At 47.5% G+C, this 27,460-nt stretch overlaps 1 protein-coding gene across 2 annotated transcripts in view; it reads left to right on the top strand.

Moving 5' to 3' along the window:
- Positions 1-27,460, top strand: part of NSD3 (nuclear receptor binding SET domain protein 3) — a 1,769,888-nt gene that overhangs the window by 386,569 nt on the left and 1,355,859 nt on the right. For both annotated transcript variants that reach the window (XM_086943639.1, XM_086943638.1), the window contains exon 5: positions 10,969-11,523. In XM_086943639.1, coding sequence (XP_086799765.1) covers positions 10,969-11,523 — 555 coding nt within the window. The remainder of the gene's footprint in view (positions 1-10,968; positions 11,524-27,460) is intronic.

Below are 27,460 nucleotides of genomic sequence, written 5' to 3'. Positions count from 1 at the left end.
CTATTGTTTTCACACAACTCTAGAGATACACTCTTTATTCTGGGGGAGCAAAGTTGTCATGTTTATGCGGTTGTCAGAAACTAATCCCTTCTTGTCTTAATCAGGACGGTTAACCCTTTCCTGAACATTCGAGAAAGTTTCTAGTGACCTCTGAGCTAGCTGGCAAAACTAATTAAGTCTAACATAGTCAGTAGAGACCTAGATGACCTCAGTCCTACGTCTACACTGCTGTTTGTTATTCCAATGCGCAGAGCCTATTGGGAATATAGGAACTACATTACACAACCATTGTAAGAGCTGCGAACTCCCTAGCAATATTAGGAAGATACGACAGGCAGATGTGGTCCGACATCTCCACCTATGTTGAGATGTTACCAGAACCTGCAAGAACTGAGGCAAAGCAGATATTGCGAGAGGGCGAGCTTGTTTCAGCAGAGATAATTGATGCAGCAGTAGACGTGGCGTCTACAGGCTTCAGACAGCTAGCAGGTGCTGCGGTGTTAAGAAGACAAGGATGGCTGAAGTCCACATCGTTTCGCCAGGAGGTCCAGACCAAAATAATTGGCATGCCTTTTGATGGCGAGTTTCTCTTTGGCCAGCATGTTGACGAGGCTCTACAGGCCATGAAGAAAGACACTGAAACGGCGCGATCTTTGGGTAGCCTGCAGTTTCGCAAGTTGTCCTTTCGAGGAGCTAAAGGACGCTGATCTTTTTCAAACTGAGGAAATTACAATCAGCAGAGGTCATATGAAACCTCTCAACCCAACCAACTGTATCAACCCTACAAACAGCAGTCTTACGGACAAAGGAGTAACTCTTACACGCAGTCGGGAATAAAGTCCTCCTACAGTGGAAGAGATTTGAATAAAAAACAGTGAGACACGCTTCCTGCCACCATCTCTACCCTTCCCCCAGTCAAATGTTGGAGGAAAAATATCCCAATACTACTCAAATTGGTCCGCAATTACTACAGACAAGTGGGTCCTGAATATAGTGGCCAGATGACACCATTTGGAATTTGTGAAAATTCCCCCAAATTCTCCTCCTAAGGGTCCACCTCCAGCTCATATCCAGGAGTTGTTCACCCAAATACACTCAATGATTCGGAAGGGAGATGTCGAAAAAGTTCCTTACTTGCAAAACGGAACAGGCTTTTACTCCAGATACTTCCTCATAAGGAAATAATCGGGGGAATGGCGTCCCATCCTCGACCCACGTGCCCTCAACAAATACTTAAAGAAGTTGACCTTCCGAATGTTAACACTTCAAGAAATACTCCAGCTTCCTTCAATTGGGGATCACATGGCCACCTTCTACCTTCAAGACGCTTACTTTCATGTGCCAATCCTCCCCAAGCACAGAAAATGTCTGCGTTTCAGAGTGGCTGGCTCGGATTTTCAGTTCAAAGTTCTCCCCTTTGGCCTTCGCTCAGCGCCCCGTGTTTTCACCAAAATGATAGCCCCAGTAGCAGCACATCTCCGCCTAGAGCCCCTTACCTGGACGATTGCCTTATCAAGGCCAGTTCTTTTGCAATGGCAAGCGCACATGTTCAGAGATGCCTGCCTCTTTTCCAGTCTCTGGGTCTCTCCATCAACTTCGACAAATCTCATCTCATTCCATCTCAAAGAAAGTCTTTCTTGGGAGCCACACTGGATACCCATCTCGCTCAGGATTTTGTCTCAAGAGAAAGGCAACACAAGATCTGCAAGATGGCTCTCCAACTACAAGAAAAAGAGTTTGTTTCAGTTTGAAAGTTCAAATCTTTCCTTGGTATGATCTCATCCTGCATCCCATTAATACCCAACTGTCGTCTCAGAATGAGACCTCTACAAGAAGATCTCAACCTCCAATGGTTGCAGGTTTCGGGGTCGTTCGACGACATTATTCACATAACCCATCGTATGAGGGAAGTTTTTCACTGGTGAACTCAGATGAAAAAATTACAGGAGGGATGCGCATTTCTGGCAGAGTTGCCAAAGTTTACCATCACCACGGATGCTTCCCTCGAGGGATTGGAAGCGCACCTTCAGGGGATGACTGTCAACAGAAAGTGGAATGTGCAACAAAGGAAGTGGCATATCAACCTCCTGGAGCTATGGGCCATATTCTTGGCCTTGAAATCTTTTCGAACAGTCATACAAGAGTCCTCAGTACTAATTTGGACAGACAATACAACCAGTATGCATTTCTTAAACAAACAAGGCGGGACAAAGTCAGCCCTTCTCTCCCAACATGCCCTGGAGATTTGGGATTGGGCTCTGGGTCACAAGATCACTCTTTCAGCGGTCCATGTTCCCGGGATCTCCAATGTACTAGCGGATTCTCTCAGCAGGGCGGCAATATCCAATCACAAATGGGAGATCCACCAACCCACGCTGGACCGAGTTTGTTATTGGACACATTTTTCTTTTGAGCTTGATGGTGCCAATGATGAGATCAGGGCAATCCTGGTGAGTACCTGCCAGGTTCCCGTTGGTGGTGCGCCTGTGAGGCGCCATCTCGCTCTCACACACTTTTTTCCTGTTCGTCTGAGAGCGACACAAAGGTGTGTGATATTAGTCGTCTCACAACTTTTGTTTTATACTAAGGCAGAGGTCTTCAAACTTTTTGATGCCGAGACCCCCTTGTAAAACCTTTTTGGGCGTAAGGACCCCCTTCCGACAAAAGTTTCTAGAAACTGGTACTCCTCCATCAACTTTTGACAACCATAAATGCGCCTGTTAGACCTCATCACATCCATCCATCATTCATCCACCCACACTTTCACACATCCATCCGTTCTTTCATCCTTATATCCATCCTTCCATCCATACATCCATCCCTCAACCATCCACCCTTTCATCCTTCCATCCACACATCATCCTTTACCCATCCACCCTTCCTTCCATCCATCCACCCATCAATCATTCATCAACCCACCTTTTATCCACCCATACATCCATCCTTTCATCCATCCTTCCATCCTTTCATCCTTCCAACCTTTCATCCTTCCATCCATCCACCCTTTCATCCATTCATCCACCCTTTCATCCATTCATCCACCCTTTCATCCTTACATCCATACATCTATCCTTCATCCATCTATCCTTCACCCATCTATCCTTCACCCATCCACCCTTTCATCCTTCCATCCATACATCCATCCTTCATCCATCCACCCTTTCATCCTTCCATCCATACATCTATCCTTTACCCATCCACCCTTTCATCCTTCCATCCATACATCTATCCTTTACCCATCCACCCTTCCATCCATCCATCATTCATCGACCCACCTTTTCACACATCCATCCATCATTCATCCCTGCAACCTTTTATCCATCCATACATACATCCATCCACCCTTTCATCCTCCCATCCATCCTTCCATCCTTTCATCCATACATCCATCCACCCACCCTTTCATCCATCCATCCACCCATCATTCACCCCCCACCTTTTCACACATCCATCATTCATCTATGCAACCTTTTATCCATCCATACATCCATCCTTTCTTCCATCCATCTTTAATCTGTCCACCTTTTTATCCTTCCATCCATCCACCTTTTCATCCATTCATCCACCCTTTCATCCACCCTTTCATCCATCCTTTCATCCATCCATCCATCATCCATCCACCCTTTCATCCGTACATCCATACATCTATCCTTCACCCATCCAGCCTTTCATCCTTCCATCCATACATCCATCCTTCATCCATCCACCCTTGCATCCTTCCATCCATACATCCATCCTTTACCCATCCACCCTTCCATCCATTCATCCCCCTACCTTTTCACACATCCATCCATCATTCATCCATGCAACCTTTTATCCATCCATACCCCCATCCACCCTTTTATCCATCCATACATCCATCCACCCTTTCATCCTCCCATCCATACATCTATCCTTCATCCATCCACCCTTTCATCCATCCCCCCACCCACTCACCATTTCATCCATCCACCCATCATTCATCCCCCCACCTTTTCCCACATCCATCCATGCATCATTCATCAACCTTTTATCCATCATACATCCATCCACCCTTTCATCCATCACCCTTTCATCCATCCATCCTTTCATCCATCCATCCATCCTTCATCCATCTACCCTTTCATCCATCCACTCATCATTCATCCACCCACCTTTTCACATATCCATCCTTCATCCTTACATCCATCCATCCACCCATCATTCATCCACCCACCTTTTCTGTGCCTCTCCCTTGGGGGGAGGGGGTCAGTATCGCTGCGTCGTCTTCCTTCTTTCCCGCACATGGAAGGGAATCTCTGTGCCACTCTGCTGGGGATTTGTCACAGGACCACAGCTCCAGGCGCCCAACATCCATTATACTCAAAGGGCTACACTACAGCCTGCTCCCCCAGACCCACCCCCACCCACTTTCCCCCCTCCCCCAGCTCGTGTGTATGAGCCCGGCTGAAACCGTTTCAGGGACACACACACAGCCACACCTGAGTACTTGACGGGTCTTTAAAAGACCTTCTACATGTTAATGAGCCTTTGTTGTTTTTCACACCTCGGTGTGAATTAGGCCTCCGCCATGAGCACCCTCGATCAGCCCAACACCAGGAATTGCATGCCCCTGAGGTTTTTTGGTTATTATCTGCATATTATTGCTATTTTATGTACCGTGAGACTCCCACTCCGACGACTAGGAATGTGAATCTATGAAAGACACCAATACTGGAGAACCACAGATTACAGGTAAGTAACTATTGTTCTTCCTGATGACTATAGCCCCTCCCTTGTCAGCCTGGTTGATGGTAATTTGAGTGTCATTTGCAAGGGACTGCATCACGGTTAGTTCCAAGTTGAACATGTTCTGAAAGGAAGACCCACAGGTGCAATTTTCCACCTCCTTGAGTACTGCCTGTTTGAATGTCAATATCTTGTGAGGAATCATACCCTCAGAAAGAGTTAAAGAAGAAGGATTCCAGAGACCTAACTCAGGAGTCTCGTTAGTCATGAATAAACACCTTGAGGCGTATTTTTTTTAAATAATTGGTGTAATTTGTCATCTTCGGGCTGGGGTCAAAGCCCAGGCCTTTCCGTAAGACAGCAGTCTCAGTACAAGGCTCTTATGGAAAGAGTCGCTGCTTGGTCCACATTTTGTTACCGGTCTAATATGGTCTCCGTACTCCCTATGCAGTTATACCAGTCCCCGACCGATGTACACCTTTACGAGGTCTTGATGGGTCTCTACTCTTTACTGCCATGTATTATCTCACCCAGCATCTCAATAACATACCTCTCCCCGTGTTTTCCTGAGTCTTTACTTTTGCATTACGAAGCCCATAACTACTATGAGGGCGCTTGTTGCTGGAAACATGAACATAGATGCTGAAGTGCTACACGCTTAGTCTTTTCCCTTAACAACCTGAGTCTTTCTTTTACTCCAGACAGTGTGTAAGCACTTTCATATTCAGTGACTACTCCAGTTTTCTTTTTTTACTTAAGACTGCGCGCCACATTCAAGATGGCGCTCATTGCTGGATACATTATCTATAGATGCCGTAGGGGTACGTGTGCACCAGGGCTACATATTTCTTCCCTTTGCTCAGCAGCCTCAAGGCTTATTAACTGTTGCCAAGATTTCTTGTACGTTGTTTTACTTACTGTAATCAATCTGTGTCGATAACGTGTATAGAGTTGTGTGTTTTCCATAAACCGCACTCTACATCCAAGATCACATTGCACCTGGATGTACGCTCCTGTGACGTTCCAGTGAACTGCAACACATGTTCCCACTGGTGACATGCTAATTTTGCTTCTTAAACCCCGCCCACTTCACACCTGTGGTGGCAGAAATTGGGCTAGGATGTTCACAAATTGAGCTCTTGACAAAACATGAGTATTGACTCCTATGGACCGGGTCCCCTTTGATATTCCAACTTACTTATTCGTATCCGAGTAACACTTATGATTGTCTCTCCTTAGGTTGCTTAGCGCCAATGAGCGTTTACCGAAGCCACTTTTTTGGGGGGTATAGTACTTCCCCTTATATGGCAAGCCTCACTTTTTGGGACATAGGCATTTTCCTTTTTCACTGTCCCTGAACTGCGCATTTGGGCCTTGGTTGTGTTCCACGTGTCTGATGTCCGCGTGTGTTCTAATAATGTTAGATTCATTTTGATGATTGTTCAGTCCACACCTGCACCATTAGAGTGGAAATGACCGAAGCATGCACCTTTGCAACTGCACAGCATGCGATTAAATGTTAATATGTTGATCTGTTTTGCTTTAGTTTCTTCTTTCAGGTCAGTTTTTAACCCTGAAGGAATACTACATATTAGTGTGTTTGCTGTTGGCTACTGTTAAGATATCCTGCACTCTTTACCGGTCCAACTACGAGTAGATTAGGATCTTCGTCCTGATGAATTGCCATGATCAGCTTTGACATCAAATAGGCAAGAAACATGTCAACCTTCTCTTAAGTGTCAATTTTTGAGCGAATTTGGACCATTGTATCTATTTCTAGCCATTCATTATTTTTAACTATAACAAGGGGACCCATATATTAAATTTACTTTCGGTGCCAATTAGTTATTTTCAACTTTGCACTACACCGTTCTACTCAAATTATCACACCTAACGCTGCACCTCACTCGTCACATTGGCAAAAAACAAAAGAACTCCGGCAAAGAGCCTGTTGAGCATTGCAGCTCTGACCCAATGAGTAGCTGCCCGATGATGAAGTATGACAACCCATTTTGGTGGCTCTTTCTCCTGAGGAATCAGATCCCCCCAATCTGACGCTTCAGGCCTTTTCTGACCTCTTACTTCCCTGTTAGGAACTGCATACTCTTTTGACTTACAAAACCTTATTGGGAGCCTGTATGCTGGACCTTTAGTCACCCCTTGCCCCCTTACTTTCTAATGCAGCTCTCCAATTTAAACAGAGTGTTAGTCACACTGATGCCACTCAGCAGATTCTCTGCCCTGATGCAGCTCTGCCCAACCATTCATCCCCGTTCATTTCAGGCAGCCTAGCCTTAATCCCCACACATTGCTGCCCTCGACAAAAGGAGGATGTGGGCATGATAAATAATTACATAATGAAAAAAATGGGGCTTGCTGCTTAACTAAATTAGTCAACTAGCTCTGAAATTGTACTGCTATCTAATTGTGATTTGATGCTACTACTCTTGGCTGAATAAGACATCCAAACATGCAGGGATGTCATCCTTCAGGTGGCACGTGCCCGGGCTACCTTGCGATATGAAAACGCGACACTCTCCTTCTTCCCAGATTTCACCAAAAAATGGTTCAAAAACAACGCCAGGGCTTCATATCGGTGAAGAAGAAATTGAGAGATAAAGGACTAAAATATGCCATGATGTATCCGGCCCGCCTTCGCGTGGAACTTAGTGGAAAGACCTGGTTCTTCGACAATCCGGAAGTGGATGCAGACTGGTTGGAAACCAAGTACACTGCTGAGACGGAAACCGGGGCCCGGGGCGAGATGTACGAACAATAAAATATCATGAACCGACCGGAAAAGGAAAAGGGTTTAAACTGTGCTATTTTGAGTGGGGGAGAAGGGGGAGGGGGAGGTGGGGGGGGGATGGTGAGAGGGGGAAAGGGGGGGAGGAAGGGGGGGGGGAGGCACCATCTCAGAGGTGGCTGCTGGACTTCCTGGCCACGACAGGCCTGGTTGATGGGTGGAGATTAAGAAATCCTGATGGGGTACATTACACACACACTTCTGCTGCACACAACTGCCTATCGAGAATCTACTATGTACTAGTACCGGCATCCCAGGCAGCTTGGGTGCGGGAGGCTCGCCATATTTTGTTAGGGGAATATCGGACCACTCACCGGTGTGGCTCAGAGTAGAGGTGGGGCAGCGGGATGCGGGAAGGGTCATGCCCATTAGTGCATGGCAATTGAAAGATCCCGATATTAAAAAGGAAGTGCTGCAAGCAGCAGAACGATATTTTCAGGAGAATGTAGGAACAGTAGACTCGGCTCAGTCATTGTGGGAGGCCTATGAGACGGTTATCAGAGGAGAAGTGCTGTCCCTGGTCTCTGGGAAACGGAAAAAGGGCAGAGAGGAGGTGACCGGAGTCGAGACAGAGTTAGTAACTCTGGAAGGGGAGGTGTCGAGGGACCCCACTCCCGGAGGAACACATCGCTTGCGGCTACTCCAAGACGAATACAAAGCGCTGTCAAGAGACAGGGCCAAAGTGCAGCATGCAGATGTACAGAGTAGAGTCTATGAACATGGCGAAAAAGCAGGGAAACTTATAGCTTGGCTAGAATAAGGGGAGAGGGTGTCGAGATTGGTGCCAGAATTAAATATAGGAGCCTTGGGCAAAGTGACAGATCCGCAAGTGATAGTCTAGGAATTCGCGGACTATTATTGTACAATATATACGTCCGCAAGTGACTACACTGAGTATGAAAACGGGACAATGATACATGACATCCAGTTGCCCGCACTATCAGAGGAGGACAGGAAATACCTAGACTCCCCCCTTATTAATGATGAAGTGGCGCAGGCCATTAGGGATGTTCATTCTGGGAAGGCTAAGGCCCAAACGGTATTCCCATTGAATTATACAAACTTAACGCTAATAAGGTGGCGCCGTTTCTCCGCGCAATGTACGTGGAGAGCAGGGAAAAGGGCCAACTCCCATTCGACCAAAGAGTGCAAACATTGTGGCCATACATAAGGTCGGTAAGCCTAAGACACAATGCTCCTCCTATCGGCCTATCTCGTTACTGAATGCTGAGCCTAAGGTGTTAGCAAAATTGCTGGCAACCAGGCTTGTTAAAGTTATCTCGAATCTAATACACCCAGTTCAGTCAGGCTTCATGCCGCACCGGAACACGGCCCTCAACTTACGACGGTTGCACGGTATCCTAGGCGGGGCATCAAAGATCCACGAACCAGCGGCACTGTTTGGTCCCTGGATGCAACCATGGCATTTGACAGAGTTGAGTGGCCCTATCTACTCGCCGTGTTAAGGAAGTTCGGTATCGGCCAGGATTTTATCAGATGGGTCCGTCTCCTGTACACAAGTCCCCTGGCCAGAGTAGTGGTGAGTAATCACAAGTCAGCAGATTTTGCCCTATATAGAGGCACGCAACAGGGGTGCCCACTGTCTCCATTGCTATTTGCATTGGCCCTTGATCCGTTGGCGGCGTGGGTCCGATGGGACCGATCGATTAGAGGGTTGCGCCGGACCCTGGAGTGGGAGGATAAGATTTGATTGTATGCAGATGATATTTTGTTATACCTCACTACTCCTGGGGAGTCCCTGGTCAATTTTCTGGACGTTCTTGCAATCTTTGGGAGATATTCGGATTCGCCATTAATTGGACGAAGTCGGTACTCTTCGTCATCAGTGGAGATCCTCCCGCAGTCCCGGAGTCCTGCCCCCTTGGATCGAAGAAGTGACGTTTTGTTATTTGGGCATATATGTCACCCTGGACCCGAAAACTAGATTTTCTAATAACTTAGGGCCCCCACTGGCCAGATTTCATAGAGACGTGGAGATGGAAACAGGTGTATTGTTCAAAATGATGGCCCTCCCTCGTTTTTTGGTATGCGTTACAGAACTCAATGGATCCAGTACCCCCGTCATATTTTAAGGACATAGAGTCCCTCCAAAGGCAGCTTCTTTGGGAAGGCAGACCGCGTATAGCCTTTTCCAAGCTCACACTTCCTTGGTATGACGGAGGAATTGGTCTGCCGGACCTCCGAAAGTACTATTGGGCTTCTCAACTGGTAGCGATTAACCACGCAGTGTATGGGTCCCCTCTAGACCCTGGATTTGCGATGGACCGCGGTCAGATACCAGGGGGAGATATCACAAGAGTTCTGTACGCCAGAAACTGTAGATTTCCCCTGGCTGGACCCAAGGCACACGTGATACACGTGTGGCACGCAGCCACTCGGAACCTCCATTGGGAAGGGAAGTTAACCCGGGCTACCCCGTTGTGGAACTCGGAACATTTCTTTGTGGAATGTATCAATAAAAAGATTTATTAAAAAAAAGACATCCAAACATGGTCTTCACATTTTTAGTTTGTTTCCAGAATGTGTCCATTCTCAATTATTTGGCTACATGTTGGCTCCTTGTTTACTACGTGACACAATTCTCTCTTGCATTTAGACATACCTCTGTTTGAATGCATTAACTATTAAAGACAAATCTGTTAGTTTGTCAATTCTTTAGAGTTGTATATGTTTGCGAAAGCAAGATTAGTGATTTTAGATCATAGCAAAGTGGTTTTCCTATCCAGTGAGGTGTCCAAACACATTGATTGACTTACAAAATGCCATATTGCAACAGTTCTCTCTCAATGTGCTGAGAACTATCTGTGGACATTACTCTTTCCAGTTTACTTCTTTTTTTTTTTATTTAATGCTGGGTGAAATGCTGGGTGAAATGTTTGCATAAGTTCTATTGTTTTGCTATATGCTTCTCATTCAAAATTCCTGAAATTGTGCCGAATCGCGTAATTAAAGTTTGTACGAGCAAAAAAAAAAAAAGCTGCTTGGTTAGAGCAGTGGGCAGCATGAATGTCCAGGACGAAAGGGGCTATTGTTCATGGTACTCATTTTTTTGCGCTGTTTACTGTTGACAAAGGGCATCCTCGTGTAAATTTGCAGAACTCTTCCAAAGTGTCAGATAACTATGCAAAAGGAAGTAGGGCTAATTTTGCACACCCTTAGGTTCATTTGTTTCAAACAGTATGCCCATTTCTAACACTTGAGAGGAACTGCAGCTGCTTTATATTGTTTTTGCTTCAAAATGATGAAAGTTCTAGTAATTTACAGCTCATCCGTCAAATAAATTTTTGCACTTGAACGTTAATTTTTCATGCCTGTTCATTATAGCAGCCTGATGTACTACAGTCTGGTAAAACAATCAGTACGTCTGTTTTTCTTGTATATTCATGTTAATGTAAGGCATATTCAGTTGACTTAATTATGTTTTTCTTTTTAAGATGAGAAAACCAAGACCTCAACGGGAGAAGGCACAGTGGGAGATCGGCATTGCTCATGCTGAAAAAGCTTTAAAAATGAGCAGAGAAGAGAGGATAGAGCAGTATACCTTTATTTATGTGGATGAGGAGCCAACACATTTGCCTGAACCAAAAAAGACTGTGGCTGCTAAAGTGGAGTCTAAAAGACATCGAAGGTCGAAGTCTGTTTCAAGCAGTGAGCCAGAACAGGCTAATGTTGAGGTGGCAACTACTCCATCTCCTGGTCTAACACCTGAATCCCCACTGTCACCTGCTCCCTCTTTACCGAACACTGAGGTGCGGAGACAAAGTCTGAGGAGACTTGTGAGTGTGGAGGAAGAGCTTCCTCCTGTTAAAATTGCTTGGAAAACAGTTGCTGCCCGGAAATCTCTGCCTCCTTCAATCATGATGCACAAGGGAGGCCTGGACCTACAGAAATGTAACATGTCTCCGGTGGTGAAGATTGAACATGTATTTGCTCTTCAGAGTGCCGCAGGGGATGGCAAATTCATTGACCAGTTTGTTTACACAACTAAGGTATTACTTGTCTTTCATCACCACTAACCCATGTCTGTGTAGCCTGGACAGCTTTTGTCCAGTAATTCCCTTTGGGGTATGGTATGTGTCAGAAAGAGGGTCTATGTCGCACAGACCTTTTTGACTATGGGCACCCTTGTACATTTTGTTGCATTTTTTTTAAATATATGTGTATTTCTGTCGGCAGATGCACAGAGTGTAATGTGGTATTTATTACCATTGTTGAGTGTGGGAAAGAGCCATGAGGTACTTTTATTAATGCAGTTGCTCTAAGTAACATGGGTTATTAGGCCACATTTATTTCCTCTGCTAATTAATAAAATGTGTTTGTATCATGTGTGACTATATTCCTGACATTTAGTGTTGGGCTCGGACAGTTGCAATTTGTTTTTCTTTTTTAAAAAAAGTCTTTTGAGTCACAAGTTCTCATGGACTCCCTTCTCTTGTCTTGAATGTGCGTAGGCATAGACTCCATTGTTAAATAGTTTTTACTCCAGTATTGGATCTTTCATAGATTTACATGCTTGAATCATTCCCGATCATTGAGATGGGAGTCCCACGAAACCATTAGAAAGCAGTGCAATGATAAAGATAAGCCTGGAAAAGCCCTGAGTCCCTTAGTTTGGTAACCTATCCTAGTCGTTTTTAAGTAAGAGACTAAACTTATGTTTCAACCAATCAGGTTGTCACACCCTCTAGAACACTTTTCTGAGAAGGTCAAGTTCCTCAGATTTTCTACCACACATTGTCTGAGGTTGTCTCCGCTGAGTGCTGCTCAGTTCTGTAGTAGGGGATCTCTGTGTATAGTCATAATCTAGTGAATAGTCCTGCTCATGTGCGGGGACCCCGGAGCAATCAAAAATAATCTTTTAAGCTGTCTTTTTGTGCAGTCCTACATAGACACGTAAAAGAGAATTTAAAGACAAATAATGCAGCCTATACCTGCTAGGCTACACTGTCCAGTACTTCAACTAGATATTCCGCCAATACCATATTCAGCACAGCCTGCCAAGTTTCTTTCATAGAGAAACTTCCCCTTTTACCAAGAAAGCCTCTGGAATGATGGAGAGGAAGGTGTGGACAGATAAGCCCCATAGTCTGCCATTATGTGGCTCAAAAGGGATACCGTGCCTCTAAAAAAACTTTCTAGAACTCTCAGTATCCCAGAATGCACAGCAGGTCCCCTCCACTTTCAGTTCTTTTTTCCGGCTCCTGCTTGCAGGACCCTGGGGCATTGAGCTCTCCCTTTTTAGGGTTTATTTCAATTTTTTTGCACTTTTAAAGTGTTTGAGTGTGTTCACTCTACGTGTTTTTGTGCCTTCTTTAATTACTGGTGTTTTTCTGGTAATTCTGAGCCCTCATTTATCAAATATGCCTGCCTTATTTGATAAATGCCCTGAGTGCTCAAGGAAGAAGGCCAAGTCGATCCACACGAGGTGTGTATCCTTTGTCTCCCTTCTGCACATGTTCCTGAGGAGTGTGAGATCTGCCAGACTTTCTCCTCCAGGGCCCTGAAGGACAGACAGAAGATCAGGCTACAAGGACTGGAGCAAAGAAAACAGCAAGGTCAAGGTGGGTCTGGGTGTGCTGGAACTGCTTCATCCGCCCGTGCTGAGGCCTCTGGGGGGCTCCCCAGCGAGAAGAAGGCCAGAAAATGCCACCGGTCTCCGTCGACGTCGATAGCCTCGACATCGGCATCGAGAGGAATGACCACGGTCTGTTCCCCGTCTCTCCAGGGCTCTGGGTCGAAGCGGCGTCTACGTCCGACGTCGAGGGGACTGACGTCGAGACCGACGTAGAGTACAGATTCATTGTCATCATCGACGTCTAGAGAGGTCACGACGGCACTCGCCGTCGAGGCGACACCGCCGGTAGACTTCGATTCAGCGTTCGATGTCGAAGAAGAGATCGTGGGCATCGAGAAGATCATCGACGTCCCGAAGATCATCGACGTCGAGACGTAGAGCTTCGAAGTCGCGGCGATCTTTGACGTCGAGAAGGAGAACTCCGACGTCGAGACATGGATCATCGACGTCGAGATGCCGTTCATCAGCGTCGAGAAGGTGTTCATCGATGCCGAAGAGGCGCTCGGAGCCTAAGAGGAAGGCATCGTCCTCCAGGAGACGTTCTGACGCCAGAAGCTCCTCCAGATCATCGGGAGCACGGCGCCGACATCGTTCACCGACAGGGGGCCCGGCCTCTCGGTCTCCTCAGTCAGGTCAGGCGAAGAAGAAGAGGAGAGTGGAGAAATCTCCGGGCTCTGTGTACTCTGTGGTATACATGCCCCCTAAACCAAGGTCTCCTTCACCACCGTCTCTGTTGCCAAAGGATCCGCCCCCTCGGATTCCGACGCCACATCCACTACCACCTCCTCCTCATCATCCTCCTCCTCCGCCGCCTCATGGGCTGCCACCGACTTCGCCTCTGCCACCTCATGGGCGGCCGCCTGCTCCACCGAGGTTGGCCTCGTTGCCACCCTCTCCGACTCCGCCTTACGGGCCTCTTCTTGCGAGGCTCCCGGTCAGGCTTGCGGAACGACCAAGGCAGAGGAGGTCACAATCCCGCTCTGGACGGAGAGGGAGATCCAGGAGTCACCGTTGTTCGTCTACTAGATCTAGACGGCGCCACAGGAGGGACAGGTCCAGGACTCGTACGGATTCGTCCAGCGCAAGTTACTACTCCCCTACCCTGTCGGAATCCCCTCGGACGAGGGTGTCCCCTGTGGACGATATTATCTCCTTCCAGGATGTGCTGCTGAGAGGGACGAGCAAGCTGGGCATCACGTTTACTGTGCCCACGCCGACGACCTCAGTCATCTTTGAGACCCTTCATAAGAAGCAATTGTCTCGCCCTCTGTTGCGGTTAGTGCCGGGATTGGTGGAGCCCGCCATGGAGTTATTCCTCACTCCGGCTACTACGAAATCAGCCCCCTCCAGGCTACAAAAGAAGTACAGGGCTCCTGACTCGAACCCAGCATTTCTCAGGGTGGATCCAGCACCAGATTCGGTGATCGTTACTGCGGCACGGAAACAACATGCCACCACCCCGTCATCGGCAGTGCCTCCAGACATGGAGAGCCGCTGGATGGATTTAGCAGGCAGTAAGGTCTGCGGGATGGCCGCCACCTCCATGAAGGCCGCGAGTGCCTCAGCGTTGTTGGGACGGTACGATCGGGCTCTGTGGGAGTCCCTCCAACAGTTCGCTGGTCTCCTTCCCAAGGAGAAGAGGGAGGATTTCATGGAGATCCTGAACGAAGGGCTTATGGTCTCTAATCACTGATCAGCGCAGCTGCGGATTCATCGCTCGTGGCAGCCCATGGGTACTGCCATGAAGTCAACCAGAGACGTCATGCCTTTCTGCGGCTTACGACATTGAAACCTGAGGCCCAACAGAGGGTGGCCAACTTACCCTTTTCGGGCGAGACCCTCTTTGGAAAGCACTCTGGCTATGAAATGGCCCGCATGAAGGCAGAGGCTGAAACCCTGATGGCTGTTGGGTTGGAGAAGCCCAAGGAACAAAAGAAGACCTATTGCCCGTTCCAGAGACGGTACGGGGCGCAGGGCAGGGGGCGAGGCTAACAAACTGGACAGCAACAACAGCAGCAGTTCCAGAGGAGGCCCTTCCAAAAACGTCAGAAGCGCCGGGGTGGGCAGCAATCTACCACCGCGACCAAAGGCCCGGACGGGTCTAGGCCCTGAGCTGTTACTTCCCCGTCGTCAGTTACCCACTACGGGGGGGGGGAAGAGTGTCCAATACTACCTGGCAGAGTGGACAAGTGGGTGTTGAATATTGTTTGCAATGGATAGTCTTCGGTTCATCAGCCCGCCTCCAGCAATTCCACCAGTTTGCTCGCAGTTTCAGCTGCGCGAGATCCAGGCGGAGGCCGATACCCTGTTAAGGAAAAGGGCGATAGAAGACGTCCCTCTGTCTCAAAGGGGAAGAGGTCTTTACTCACGGTTCTTTCTGGTACGCAAGAAAGACAAGAACCAGTTCAGGCCCATTCTGGATTTGCGACAAGCAAACAAATAGGTTCGCAGGGAAAAGTTTTGCATGCTGTCTTTGCACCAGATTTACCCTCAACTGCAAAGGGGAGACTGGCTGTGCGCGATAGACCTCCAGGATGCATACTTCCATGTGCCCATTGCACAGAAACATCGGAAGTCCCTGCGATTCCAAGTGGGCGCCAATCACTATCAATACACAGTACTTCCGTTCGGGCTGAAGTCTGCGCCCAGGACCTTTTCAAAATGCATGGCAGTGGTAGCGGCACACCTGAGAAAGAATAAGGTGTTTGTCTACCCAAACCTGGACGATTGGTGGATCAAGGCATCCTCCTTCTCGGAATCTCAAGCACACTTCCAAGACGTCCGTTCTCTTGAACAAGCTGGGGTTGCACATCAACATGTCCAAGTCTGTCCCGACTCCGGTCCCGTGCCTACAGTACTTGGGAGCCTCCATCAATACGCTGTCAGCAAGCGTGTCTCCTTCGGAGGAGAGACGGTTATCACTCCTTCGGAATGTTCAGGCTCTTGTGACTGTTCCATCTACAACAGTGAGGACGGTGTCTTCTCTACTGGAGTCGATGGCCTCTTGTATCTTCCTCACGCCACACGCATGGCTACACATGAGACCGCTGCAGGAGTGTCTGGAGGATCAGTGGGACCAGAGGCGAGGGAACTGGGACGACAAGATACGACTGTCTCTGCATGCACTACAGTCTCTGAAATGGTCGTGTTCCGCGGAGAACCTCCTCAAAGGGGTTCCCTTCCACAAGGACATTCCCACTCAGACCATCGTGACGGATGCTTCTCTCCAGGGCTGGGGAGCTCATTCCGGAGAGTTACAGATACAAGGACAGTGGTCCCTGACGAAGTCCACGCATCATATCCATTTCCTGGAACTCAGAGCTGTTCACTTGGCACTGAAGGCCTTTCATCCGTCTTTTCAGACCAACTCTCTGCTTGTACAGATGGACAATACGACCACGATGTATTACCTCAACAAGCAGAAGGGTTCGAGATCGCGCACACTGTCGCATGTGGCGTAGGCGATCTGGCATTGGCTGCTAGCCAGAGGACTGATGATAACGGCTACCCATCTGCCAGGTGTGCAGAATGTTCAGGCGGACGCACTGAGCAGACTGATTCAGGAAAACCACGAATGGGTCATAAACGACGAAGTACTCCGAGACGTCTTCGCCAGGTGGGGCACTCTAGACGTGGATCTGTTCGCCACCTCCAAAAACCGCAAGTGCTGAGACTTCGCATCCAGGTATTATCAGCAGGGGACGCTGGGAAATGCGCTATAGATCAACTGTTCGAACAGCTTTCTGTACGCTATTTCCACCCATTCCCCTGATTCCGGCGGTGCTCATCCAGCTGTCCCAGTCCAGGGCGCGGATGATCCTAATTGCCCCGGAATGGCCCAGACAGTGGTGGTTCATGGACCTGTTTCACCAGTCTCTTTCCACACATACGCCTGTCGTGCCGGCCAGACCTTCTCACGAAGTTCGGGGGGCAGATTGTACACCCCAACCTCGCGTCTTTGAGTTTGGCGGCATGGCTCCTGAGATAGTGCAATATGGCCATTTGAATCTTCCCGCATATTGTATGGACATACTGAAGGAGGCTAAGAGACCTTCCACTAGTACTTCCTATGCTTACAAGTGGTAGAGATTCTGCATCTGGTGCAAGTCCAAGGACTATGATCCGACGACATGTAAGGAAGATGTCATCCTTCCATACCTTTTGCATTTGGCGCAGTCGGGCCTTAATTTTCAATCCATTAAGGTCCATCTAGCTGCTCTGACTGCCTACAGGAAATGCCCTTCAAAGACTTATTTTTTCCAGATTCCAGTGATAAAGGATTTTTTGGAAGGCTTGAAGAAAGGGTTTCCTCCTGTTTGTCTTCCTTCGCCTTCATGGAAATTGAATGTGGTGCTGTCCAGACTGATGAAGGACCCTTTTGAACCTATTCATAAGGCTTCGCTACAGCACCTGTCCTGGAAGGCGGCGTTCCTCGTGGCCATTACATCGGCCCGCAGGGTGAGTGGAATTCAGGCATTGTGTTGCCAGGAACCTTATACTGTATTTCATGCTGCTAAGGTTGTGATGCGTACTCACCCTAAATTTCTTCCTAAGGTTATTTCTGATTTCCATGTTAACCAGACTATAACTTTGCCTACGTTTTTTCAGAATCCCTCCACTCCAGCGGAAAGAGCTCTTCATTCCCTGGAAGTCCGAAGGGTGTTGAAATTCTATTTAGATAAAACCAAGGATTTTCGTAGGTCAGACCAATCGTTTATCAACTATAGGTCAGCCAGGACTGGTCTTGATACCTCTAAACAGTCCATCTCTAGGTGGATTGTGTCCTGCATCTAGCAAAAAAATGGTCAGGGGTTCTGCCCACTTAACCCTCCCATACCTGAACAGGGGACATCCTAGGATGAAAAAGTAGCAACAAAGGGTACCGAAGGGATTGATCCAAATTTAATTCTCAAACAAGAAACAATTAATTCTCTTGTGAAACAGAAATTAAACATGAAAGAATTACATATATAAATTCATCAACACATATGAGCTGGCATCAAGGGAAGCACAATGACCAACAATCTATCTACAAAATATCACATATACATATATACAAATATACATCACATTTACAATATCAAGTACCTATGTACCCCAAACACAAGATATATTTAAACAAAATATATATATATATCCTAATTCGGATCAGTGCCTCAACTCAATTTATAATGAGAGCACAAACCAATGGTAGTCCCAAAAGAAAAGCACCTGGGGGTTACTAAATCAACCCAGACTATATTTGTGTTGGTGCCAAGACAAAAATCAAACAAATTATTTGATGGTAGCAAGGGACTCCAATTGAAGTAAAAGGTGTCGACGCAGTCGCGGTCGCGTTTCAGCCAGATGATGTAGGCTTCTTCAGGACAATGGGTACTCTATTCATCAGGTCCTCGTGAAGTCTAGGGCAGATGCCGGCGGCCAGCAGACCTACCCGCCCACTCAAGGGTGGGGGGTAGGGGCAGGAATCACTCTCTAACCCCAATACAAGGAATTCACCCTTTATATATAACAACAGACAGTCCACTTGGATAAGGCAAGAGGAGGGCAGGCGTGGCTTGAATAACACGTCCTTACTGCAGTCTCATGGGCACGGCGACACGGACAGCCGGTGTACGCTACAACGAGAATGAATCTCAAAATGTGTCCTGCATCTAGTTATGGTACCAGAAGGCTAACAAAACCTTAGAGGTTAAGCCTAAGGCTCATTCCACCAGGGGCAAAGCGGCTACGACAGCTTTGCTGCGTAATGTTCCCATTGCAGAGATCTGCAGGGCTGCCACTTGGAAGTCGGTCCATACCTTTGCTAAGCATTACTGTCTGGACTCTGATGCCAGGGCAGATGCTCAGGTTGGGCAGGCTTCGCTGCGAAATCTGTTCGCAGCAGTAGTGGTGTTTACTTCATGTACTGAATGCTACAGGTCTAGCTTTATAGGCCTCCAAAAAGAACAAAGTGGTGGGGACCTGCTGTGCATTCTAGGATACTGAGAGTTCTAGAAAGTTTTCTTAAAGGCACGGTATCCCTTTTGAGCCACATAATGGCAGCCTATGGGGCTTGTCTGTCCACCCCTTCCTCTCGATCATTCCAGAGGCTTTCTTGGTAAAAGGGGAAGTTTCTCTATGAAGGAAACTTGGCAGGCTGTGCTGAATATGGTATTGGTGGAATATCTAGTTGAAGTACTGGACAGTGTAGCCTAGCAGGTACAGGCTGCATTATTTGTCTTTAAATTCTCGATTAAGTGTCTATGCAGGACTGCACAAAAAGACAGCTTAAGAGATTATTTTTGATTGCTCCGGGGTCCCCGCACATGAGCGGAACTATTCACTAGATTATGACTATAACAGAGATACCCCTACTACAGAACTGGAGTTACAGGTAAGAAACTACTCGTTCTACCTGTTCTATTGCTTTTACGAGTATTTTTTATATAACCTTTCTCTTTACTATCTGCTTTAGATCTGATTTAAAATGTCAGAACAAGCCAAGAAAGGTATTTTTCGAACCTGTGGAACTTGTGGCTAGAAAAGGCTCAATTCAAATGATGCACACAAAGATTGTATTAACTGCCTTTACCCATCCCCCAAAGCCAGGGATTTTAAGGTATGTCGTACCTTTTCATCTAAAACCTTAAAATACAGAGAGGGAAGGTTGCTCTTGTGGCTCCAGAAGCTCAAAACTAAAAAGGACCCGGTTTCTGATGATGGTGAAAAGTCTTAATCTTCCTGAAGAAAACTTTTTAAAAAAGAGAGAGAAACCGGTTAGATTCTCATTCTTCTCATAAACCTCCCAATAAATCTTCGAAAAAGATCCACCATGGGTCTCATAAGGAGAGAGGTCCATCTATGTCAAGGAGAGAGGTCCATCTATGTCAACGCAGGAGCAACACCAAGGCCCAATCTCCTGCCGCCGCACCGTCGCCGACCTCCGGAGCCCAGCAGTAGCCCCCAGCCCACCGGAGGCCAGCACACACAAACCACAGATTTGCATCCTCCTCAACGTACACTCCCTGCACGGACATGCCATAGAAATCTGGGACCTCCTCAACACTCACACGTCCGATGTCACCTTCATCACAGAGACCTGGACCAATGCCAGCTCCACATCCGACATCGCAACCATCATCCCCTTCGGCTATAAGATCCTGAGGAAGGACCGCCCCACCTACCCAGGTTGAGGGCCTCACCATCATCCACAAAAGCTCCCTTTGCATGGGGCGCAAGGTGGCGCACAAGCGGAATGGCCTCTTGCAGTGAGACTCCCGCAGCCTGGTGCCGATATCCTGAAAATAATCCTGCCCTGATGGCAATAACTGCCAAATAAATGTTGATCTGAGGTTGATCTGAGGGGCTTGAAGTATCGGGAACAGACGACGCTGGTTTGATGTTTACGCGGCACGGACCAGCGCTGAAATCAGCGGTTGCTGCTATCACCGCTGCGAGGTCCCACGTGACCCGGAACTGCTACTGGGCATTGTGAGAAGTTGGCCTGGTATATAATGTTTGCTAGACTAGTGAACACCTTGCACCAGTCCAAACAACCCTTATGGTGATGGTTGTAAAGTCAACCTTATAGACCAGCTATCCTAGAGGTAGCGTGGACAGAACAGTCTTAGGCTAAAAGACTCTTGAGGGCGTGTAAAGCCAGCTGTTTTTTACCATATGTATCCCCTTGAATATCAAATGAAACGACACCACACAGGATATATATAAAATATATATGTTCGAGGCATGTGGGCTGCTGAATTCATATCTGTGCATAGATCACCGCTTAGTGTTGGGTCCGGATGATTGCACATTGTTGTCCTGGAAGAGTCTTCGAAGTATCACGAGATAGGTGGCTCCTCCTCGGACTACAGTGCGCATGGGCATCCTCTCCATCCTCAGATTGTTTTTTTCCGCCATTGGGTTCGGATGTACTTTCTTTACTCAAGTTCGGAAACTTTTCTAAAGGCCAAAAGGCCTTCGGGGTTGTCGGTATTGTTATTTCGATCAGTGCCGAGTACTTTGTTCCAGTTCTTTTCAAGCAGGACGTCGAAGAGAGCCGCGTGGCCTTTTCGACACCAGAGGCCCGATCGTTGATGGAATGGAGCCCGTTCAAACGATGCCCCCTTTGTAACTCCAAGTACCCGCACATCGATGTACACCCGGTGTGCAACAAGTGCCTATCTCCGGAGCACAATGAGGCCAACTGTCTAGCTTGTGCTCAATTCAGGTTGAAGAAGACGCTTAGACTTCGAAGCGCAGCGAGGCAGACGATAACGAAGCCAGCGCCCGACCCGGTGAATATCTTCGATGAAGAAGACAATGAGGTCATCGAGACTGAGGTTCCAGAACAGCAGTCGGATCCCGGTTCGGAGCATGACTCCAACTATTATGAAGACGACTAAGAAAACGTCGAGGATGAAAACGTCGTCGGGGTAAGGGACGACGCATCACCCATTGGAGCCGTTGATGACGACTCGAGCGATGAACCAGGCCCGCCAGTGAGTACAGGGCCCGGAACAGATACTGAAAGACTTCTAAGGGCTCAGGTCGAGGCATCGCCAGAAGGCCTTAGCCAAGATCATGACGAACATTCTATAGCCCCGCGTATCGGCCCGGCTAAGAATATATCACACGAGCCATCGGTCGAACATTACCAGTCACTAAGTAAATCGAAACCGAAAGCCATGGAGTCGAAAACGAAACCGAAACTGCTGGAGACAGTCTTCGGATCGAAGAGTTTGAAATCATCGGATTCGACAAGGAAGAAAAGTGTCGACGACCCTGCGGGGTCACAAATAAAGGGTGTTGAAACGAAGATCGGTACGCTGAAGTCCATGACTAAAGTCAAGCACGTCGAACCGACGAGGTCGACGGACAGCGACACAAATAAGGGACTCTAGTCTCGGAAGGTTCTCGATCCGAATCAACGAGTCGACAGGCCACAGTTCGTCAAAGGCCTCGAGCCGAAGTCCAAGAGCGGCTCGAAGGAGCACGTCGAGGCAGAAGAGCGCGCCTCCAACGCAACAGGCGCCTAAGTCGACGCAAGGCCAAAAACATATTGACGAAAAGACAAAGTCGGTCGGACCAATAACAACGCCGGCCCGAAGAAGGTCACTCTGTCTACAAAAACTATGCCACCGATAAAATTCGGACTGCCCCCAACTGCACGGCCTAAGGCGGTCGATCCGAAAACTAGGATCGAAACGTCCAAGAAGGTGTCGATGGGGAAAAGGAGTCATTCTCTGGAAGAGGACATTGTGTACCAAGAGCCCTCCTATGATGAGCAGTCGAACCTACATATCGACTCCGACTCTGGCAGACTTACTATTTATCAGAGTAAGATCAGGTCAGAAAATCCTCTTGAAACATATAAAATTCCACTCAAAAAGAAAAGGGATTCTTCCACATCACCTGTCTTTTTTGAGACTGTAAGGGACCATGGCCAGGACACTTCTGCATACTCACCCACACGCACTAATGAGAATATGGGGTATGACTACAATGAAGAATTTAATTACCCTGCGGACACGGATCAGGATGACCAGACTCAAGCCTGGGCAGACCCTGTTGACCCGGGGGAGTCACAGACTATTCCTGACACTCCTTCTTATCCTGTCAAGACTTCGCCAACAGAAGATACAGCTGCGTTTAACGAATTAATAGAAAGGGCAGCCCACAATCATGATGTGGAAATGCATGCTGACCCAATTGAAGAGGACTTCCTATTTGACACTTTTTCCACTTAAGAGATATCAGTCAAGACATTGCCAATGCTGAAAGGTGTCCTTAAACATGCAGGAGACATTTTCAAATAAACCACAATAGCAAGGGTTGTTAACCCCAGAATCGAAAGAAAATACAGACTGGCATCTGTGGACCCTACATATATTAAGGGACAGCTGCCATTGGACTCTTTGGTGGTATCAAATGCTCGTAAGCGTGCCAACTCACAAACCACTGGTGATGCTCCTCCTCCAGACAAGAAGTCTAAGATTATAGAAGCTTCTGGAAAAAGGGTGGCTGCTCAAGCAGCTAATATATGGAGAATTTCTAATACACAAGCCCTATTAGCCAGATACGATAGGGCTCATTATGACACAGTAGAGCAACTGCTACAACCTTTGCCTGATGTCTACAAGGAGGGAGCAGAAACACTAATACAAGAGGGAAAACTCATATCTAATGCATCCATTAAATGTGCGCTAGACGCAGCAGACACCGCAGCCAGGGCCATCAATACAAGTGTCATGCTCAGGAGACATGCGTGGTTACGCATCTCTGGGTTCAAACCTGAGATTCAACCCACATTATTAAATCAGCCTGTGAACCCTGATTATTTATTTGGTCCTGATGTGGACACAATATTAGAAAAGATTAAAAGGACACAGAGACAGCCAAGTCTATGGGTGCCTTGCAGTCACAACAATTCAGAGGAGGCTCCTTTCGTCGCTCTGGTAACAGAGGAGCTACACGAGGACAGGCATCTCAGCAGACTCCATACAATAAAGGAGCACGCAGACCACCTATAATAAAAAACAACAGAGGTGGATACCGTGGCAACAGCAACACTGGCAGAGGACGAGGGGATAACAACACCAGATCCTCCGCCAATACTAGTCAAGTCAAGTCAAGTCAGAGAATTTATATAGCGCACTACATACCCAGAGGGTCCCAAGGCGCTTAGAGAGGGGAGGAAGATTACTTGTCATGTAACACCGGTCGGGGGACGATTACAACAGTTCCTGCCAGTCTGGGAAAGCATTACCACAGACAGGTGGCTGAGACAACATATCCATGACGGCTATTGTCTAGAGCTAACCTCCACTCCACCCAACATACCTTCAAGACACAGTCCTATGTCCGCAGAGCACATACACTTATTGCAGCAAGAGGTCATCAGTATGCTGCAAAAAGGGCCCATAGAACTCGTACCTATAGAACAACAAGGTACAGGGGTATATTTGCTGTACTTCTTAATTCCCAAAAAAGACGGGTCTCTCAGGCCAATACTGGACCTCAGACCCCTAAACCAATACATCTTGTCAGAACATTTTCACATGCTCACATTACAGCAGGTTCTACCATTACTCAGTCAGGGAGATTTCCTCGCAACACCAGACCTAAAAGACGCATATTTCCACATACCACTACATCCAGCACACAGGAAATATCTCAGGATTACCATACAGAATCAGCACTACCAGTTCAAGGTCCTGCCTTTCGGGATGACAACAGCCCCCAGGGTGTTTACCAAGTTTCTAGCGACAGTAGCTGCGCACCTACGGAGACAGCATATTCACGTCTACCCCTATCTGGACGACTGGCTTATCCAAGCAAAGTCAGCCCAGCAATGTGCCAGCCACATGTCCCGCACTATTCACCTCCTACACAGTCTCGGATTCTCATTAAACTACCCAAAGTCTCATCTTCAACCCGCCCACGTACGACAGTACCTGGGAGCGACAATAGACACTCTGGCAGCAAAAGCACAGCCAAACTCAGCAAGAATCAACAGCATTCAATTACTGATTCAGAAATTCAGACTTCAACACTCGCTCCCAGCACGGGTGTTTATGCAGTTGATAGGCATGATGGTCTCCTGCATCTTCATAGTCCCTCATGGCGAGACTACACATGCGTCCGCTTCAGGAGTGCTTAGCATGGCAGTGGAACCAGGCTCAAGGACAATTAAAAGACCTAGTGTTGGTGACCGGTCGCGCATACAACTCTCTGCATTGGTTAAACTCAGAAAACCTTTGCAGGGGACGACCGTTCCAAGAGCCTGTACCACAAATAGTGCTTACGACGGACGCATCTCTCCTGGGATGGGGAGCGCATGTCCTCCATTACACAGTGCAGGGACTATGGACGACACAGCAAAAGAAGATGCACATCAACCTGCTGTAACTGATGGCAATCTTTATGGCAATGAAGGCGTTCAAAGTACATTTGTGCAACAAAGTCGTGTTGATCCGGACGGACAACATGACTGCCATGTACTTCATACAGAAGCAGGGAGGGACACACACTCCACAGTTGTCACATCTAGCACAAAGCATGTGGAAGTGGGCCAATCAGAGAAACATATTCCTCATGGCGGAACACCTCCCAGGCAAGGACAACCAGATGGCGGATCTGCTCAGCAGACGCAGCCACCAGATGCACGAGTGGGAGATACATCCCTCAGTGCTAAAACCGTACTTCCAGCAGTGGGGTCAACCAGAGATAGACCTGTTCGCCACAAGGGAAAACGCAAAATGCCAAAGCTTCGCCACCAGGTTTCAACATCCGCAGTCTCAGGGCAATGCGATATGGATGAACTGGTCAGGCAGGTTTGCGTACACTTTTCCCCCAGCCCCGCTCATACCACTAGTGGCACGCAAACTGCGACAACACTCAATGACACTCATTCTAGTTGCTCCAACGTGGGCGAGGCAACCGTGGTACACCACGTTCCTAGAACTTTCCGTGGTGCCTCATCAAAGGCTGCGATTAACACCCAGTCTTTTAACGCAGAGCCATGGAGACATTCAGCACCCAGATCCGCAATAGTTGAACCTTGCGATCTGGCTCCTGAAGTCATAGTTTGGTTACCTAAACTTGCCTCCTGACTGTATGAATATTATCAAGTAGGCAAGAAGACCTACAACCAGAGCATGCTATGCGGCAAAATGGAAAAGATTTGTCATTTATTGTAACAATAATGACATAAATCCACTAGATGCATTAACTCAAAACATCATATGTTACATTTACACAGATGCAATCTAGCCTACAGTTCCATACGTATACATTTAGCTGCGGTGGCAGCTTATCTTCAGAACAGGCAGCACCTTTCACTCTTCAGAGTGCCTGCTATTAAAGCTTTCATGGAGGGACTCAAATGAGTGATTCCTCCAAGACACCCACCTTCACCTGTCTGGAACCTGAACGTGGTTCTAACCAGACTGATGGGACCACCTTTTGAACCTCTACACTCGTGTGAAATACAATTCCTAACGTGGAAAGTGGCTTTTTTAGTGGCGATTACATCACTTAGAAGAGTTAGTGAGCTGCAAGCCCTAACTATTCAGGAGCCATTCATCCAAATTCACGCAAATAGGGTAGTGCTACGTACAAACCCTAAATTTATGCCAAAGGTGGTTTCCCAGTTTCACATCAATCAAACAATAGAACTGCCAGTGTTCTTCCCAAATCCTGATTCAGTGGCAGAAAGAGCTCTACATACACTAGACGTTAAGAGAGCTCTCCTGTACTATATAGACAGGACAAAACATTTCAGGAAAACTAAGCACTGTTTGTTGCCTTTTCACCACAGCGCAAAGGCAACCCCATTTCCAAATCAGGTGTAGCCAGATGGATTGTTAAGTGCATACAGATTTGTTATCAGAAAGCAAAACACACATTAACAGTTTCCCCAAGAGCGCATTCAACACGCAAAATAGGGGCATCCATAGCTTTCCTAGGAAACATTCCTCTAGAAGAAATATGTAGAGCAGCCACATGGACAACCATACATACATTTACTAAACACTACTGTGTAGATGTACATTCAAAACCGCAAACTGCTGTAGGACAGGCTGTTCTCAAAACTCTTTTTCAGACTGCTGCAGCTGGCACGGGTAGCCACCGCTAAGGGAGAGACTGCTATACATTCTATGCACAGATATGAATTCAGCAGCCCACATGCCTCGAACGGAATATGCTACTTACCAGTATGCATCTGTTCTTGTCATGTAGGGCTGCTGACCTTCATATCGCCCGCCCGCCTCCCCGGTGCCTGTCGCAGCTGTAGCACTCAGAATTAATCTCTAGCATGGACATCACTTACTGTATCATACTCCATCTCTGCCAAAATGGCGAAAAACAATCAGAGGATGGAGAGGATGCCCATGCGCACTGTAGTCCGGGGGAGGAGCCACTTATCTCGTGATACTTCGAAGACTCTCCCAGGAAAACAATGTGCAATCATTCGGGCCCAACACTAGGCAGCGATCTATGCACAGATATGAATGTCAGCAGCCCTACATGCCAAGAACAGATGCATACTGGTAAGTAGCATATTACGTATTTATTTACTAACACTCCTCTGAACTCTTTATGAGATCAGAGGCAAAAGCACATCGCAAGATACTTAGAATACGTTAAGTTGCACAATTTACAGTTAGGCCTTAGGGGCAAAGCAAACCATATATTAAGAAAGTGGTATAAGTACCACATCACGAGAAAAGGGACGGCCTAGGGCCTAGAGAATCGCTGGGGCTACACTATCTGAACCTTAGGTTAGGAGTAGGAGGCCCACAGGCGGCGCGCGCAGTGTCTTTACACACACGTGTGAGTCAATGTTAAGTCAATGGGAACTTAGA

This window comes from Lissotriton vulgaris, chromosome 11 (genome assembly GCF_964263255.1).
Source record: "Lissotriton vulgaris chromosome 11, aLisVul1.2, whole genome shotgun sequence".
Lineage (NCBI taxonomy): Eukaryota > Metazoa > Chordata > Amphibia > Caudata > Salamandridae > Lissotriton > Lissotriton vulgaris.
The sequence above is the reverse complement of the archived record's forward strand: the minus strand, read 5'-3'. Positions and strand labels throughout refer to the sequence as shown.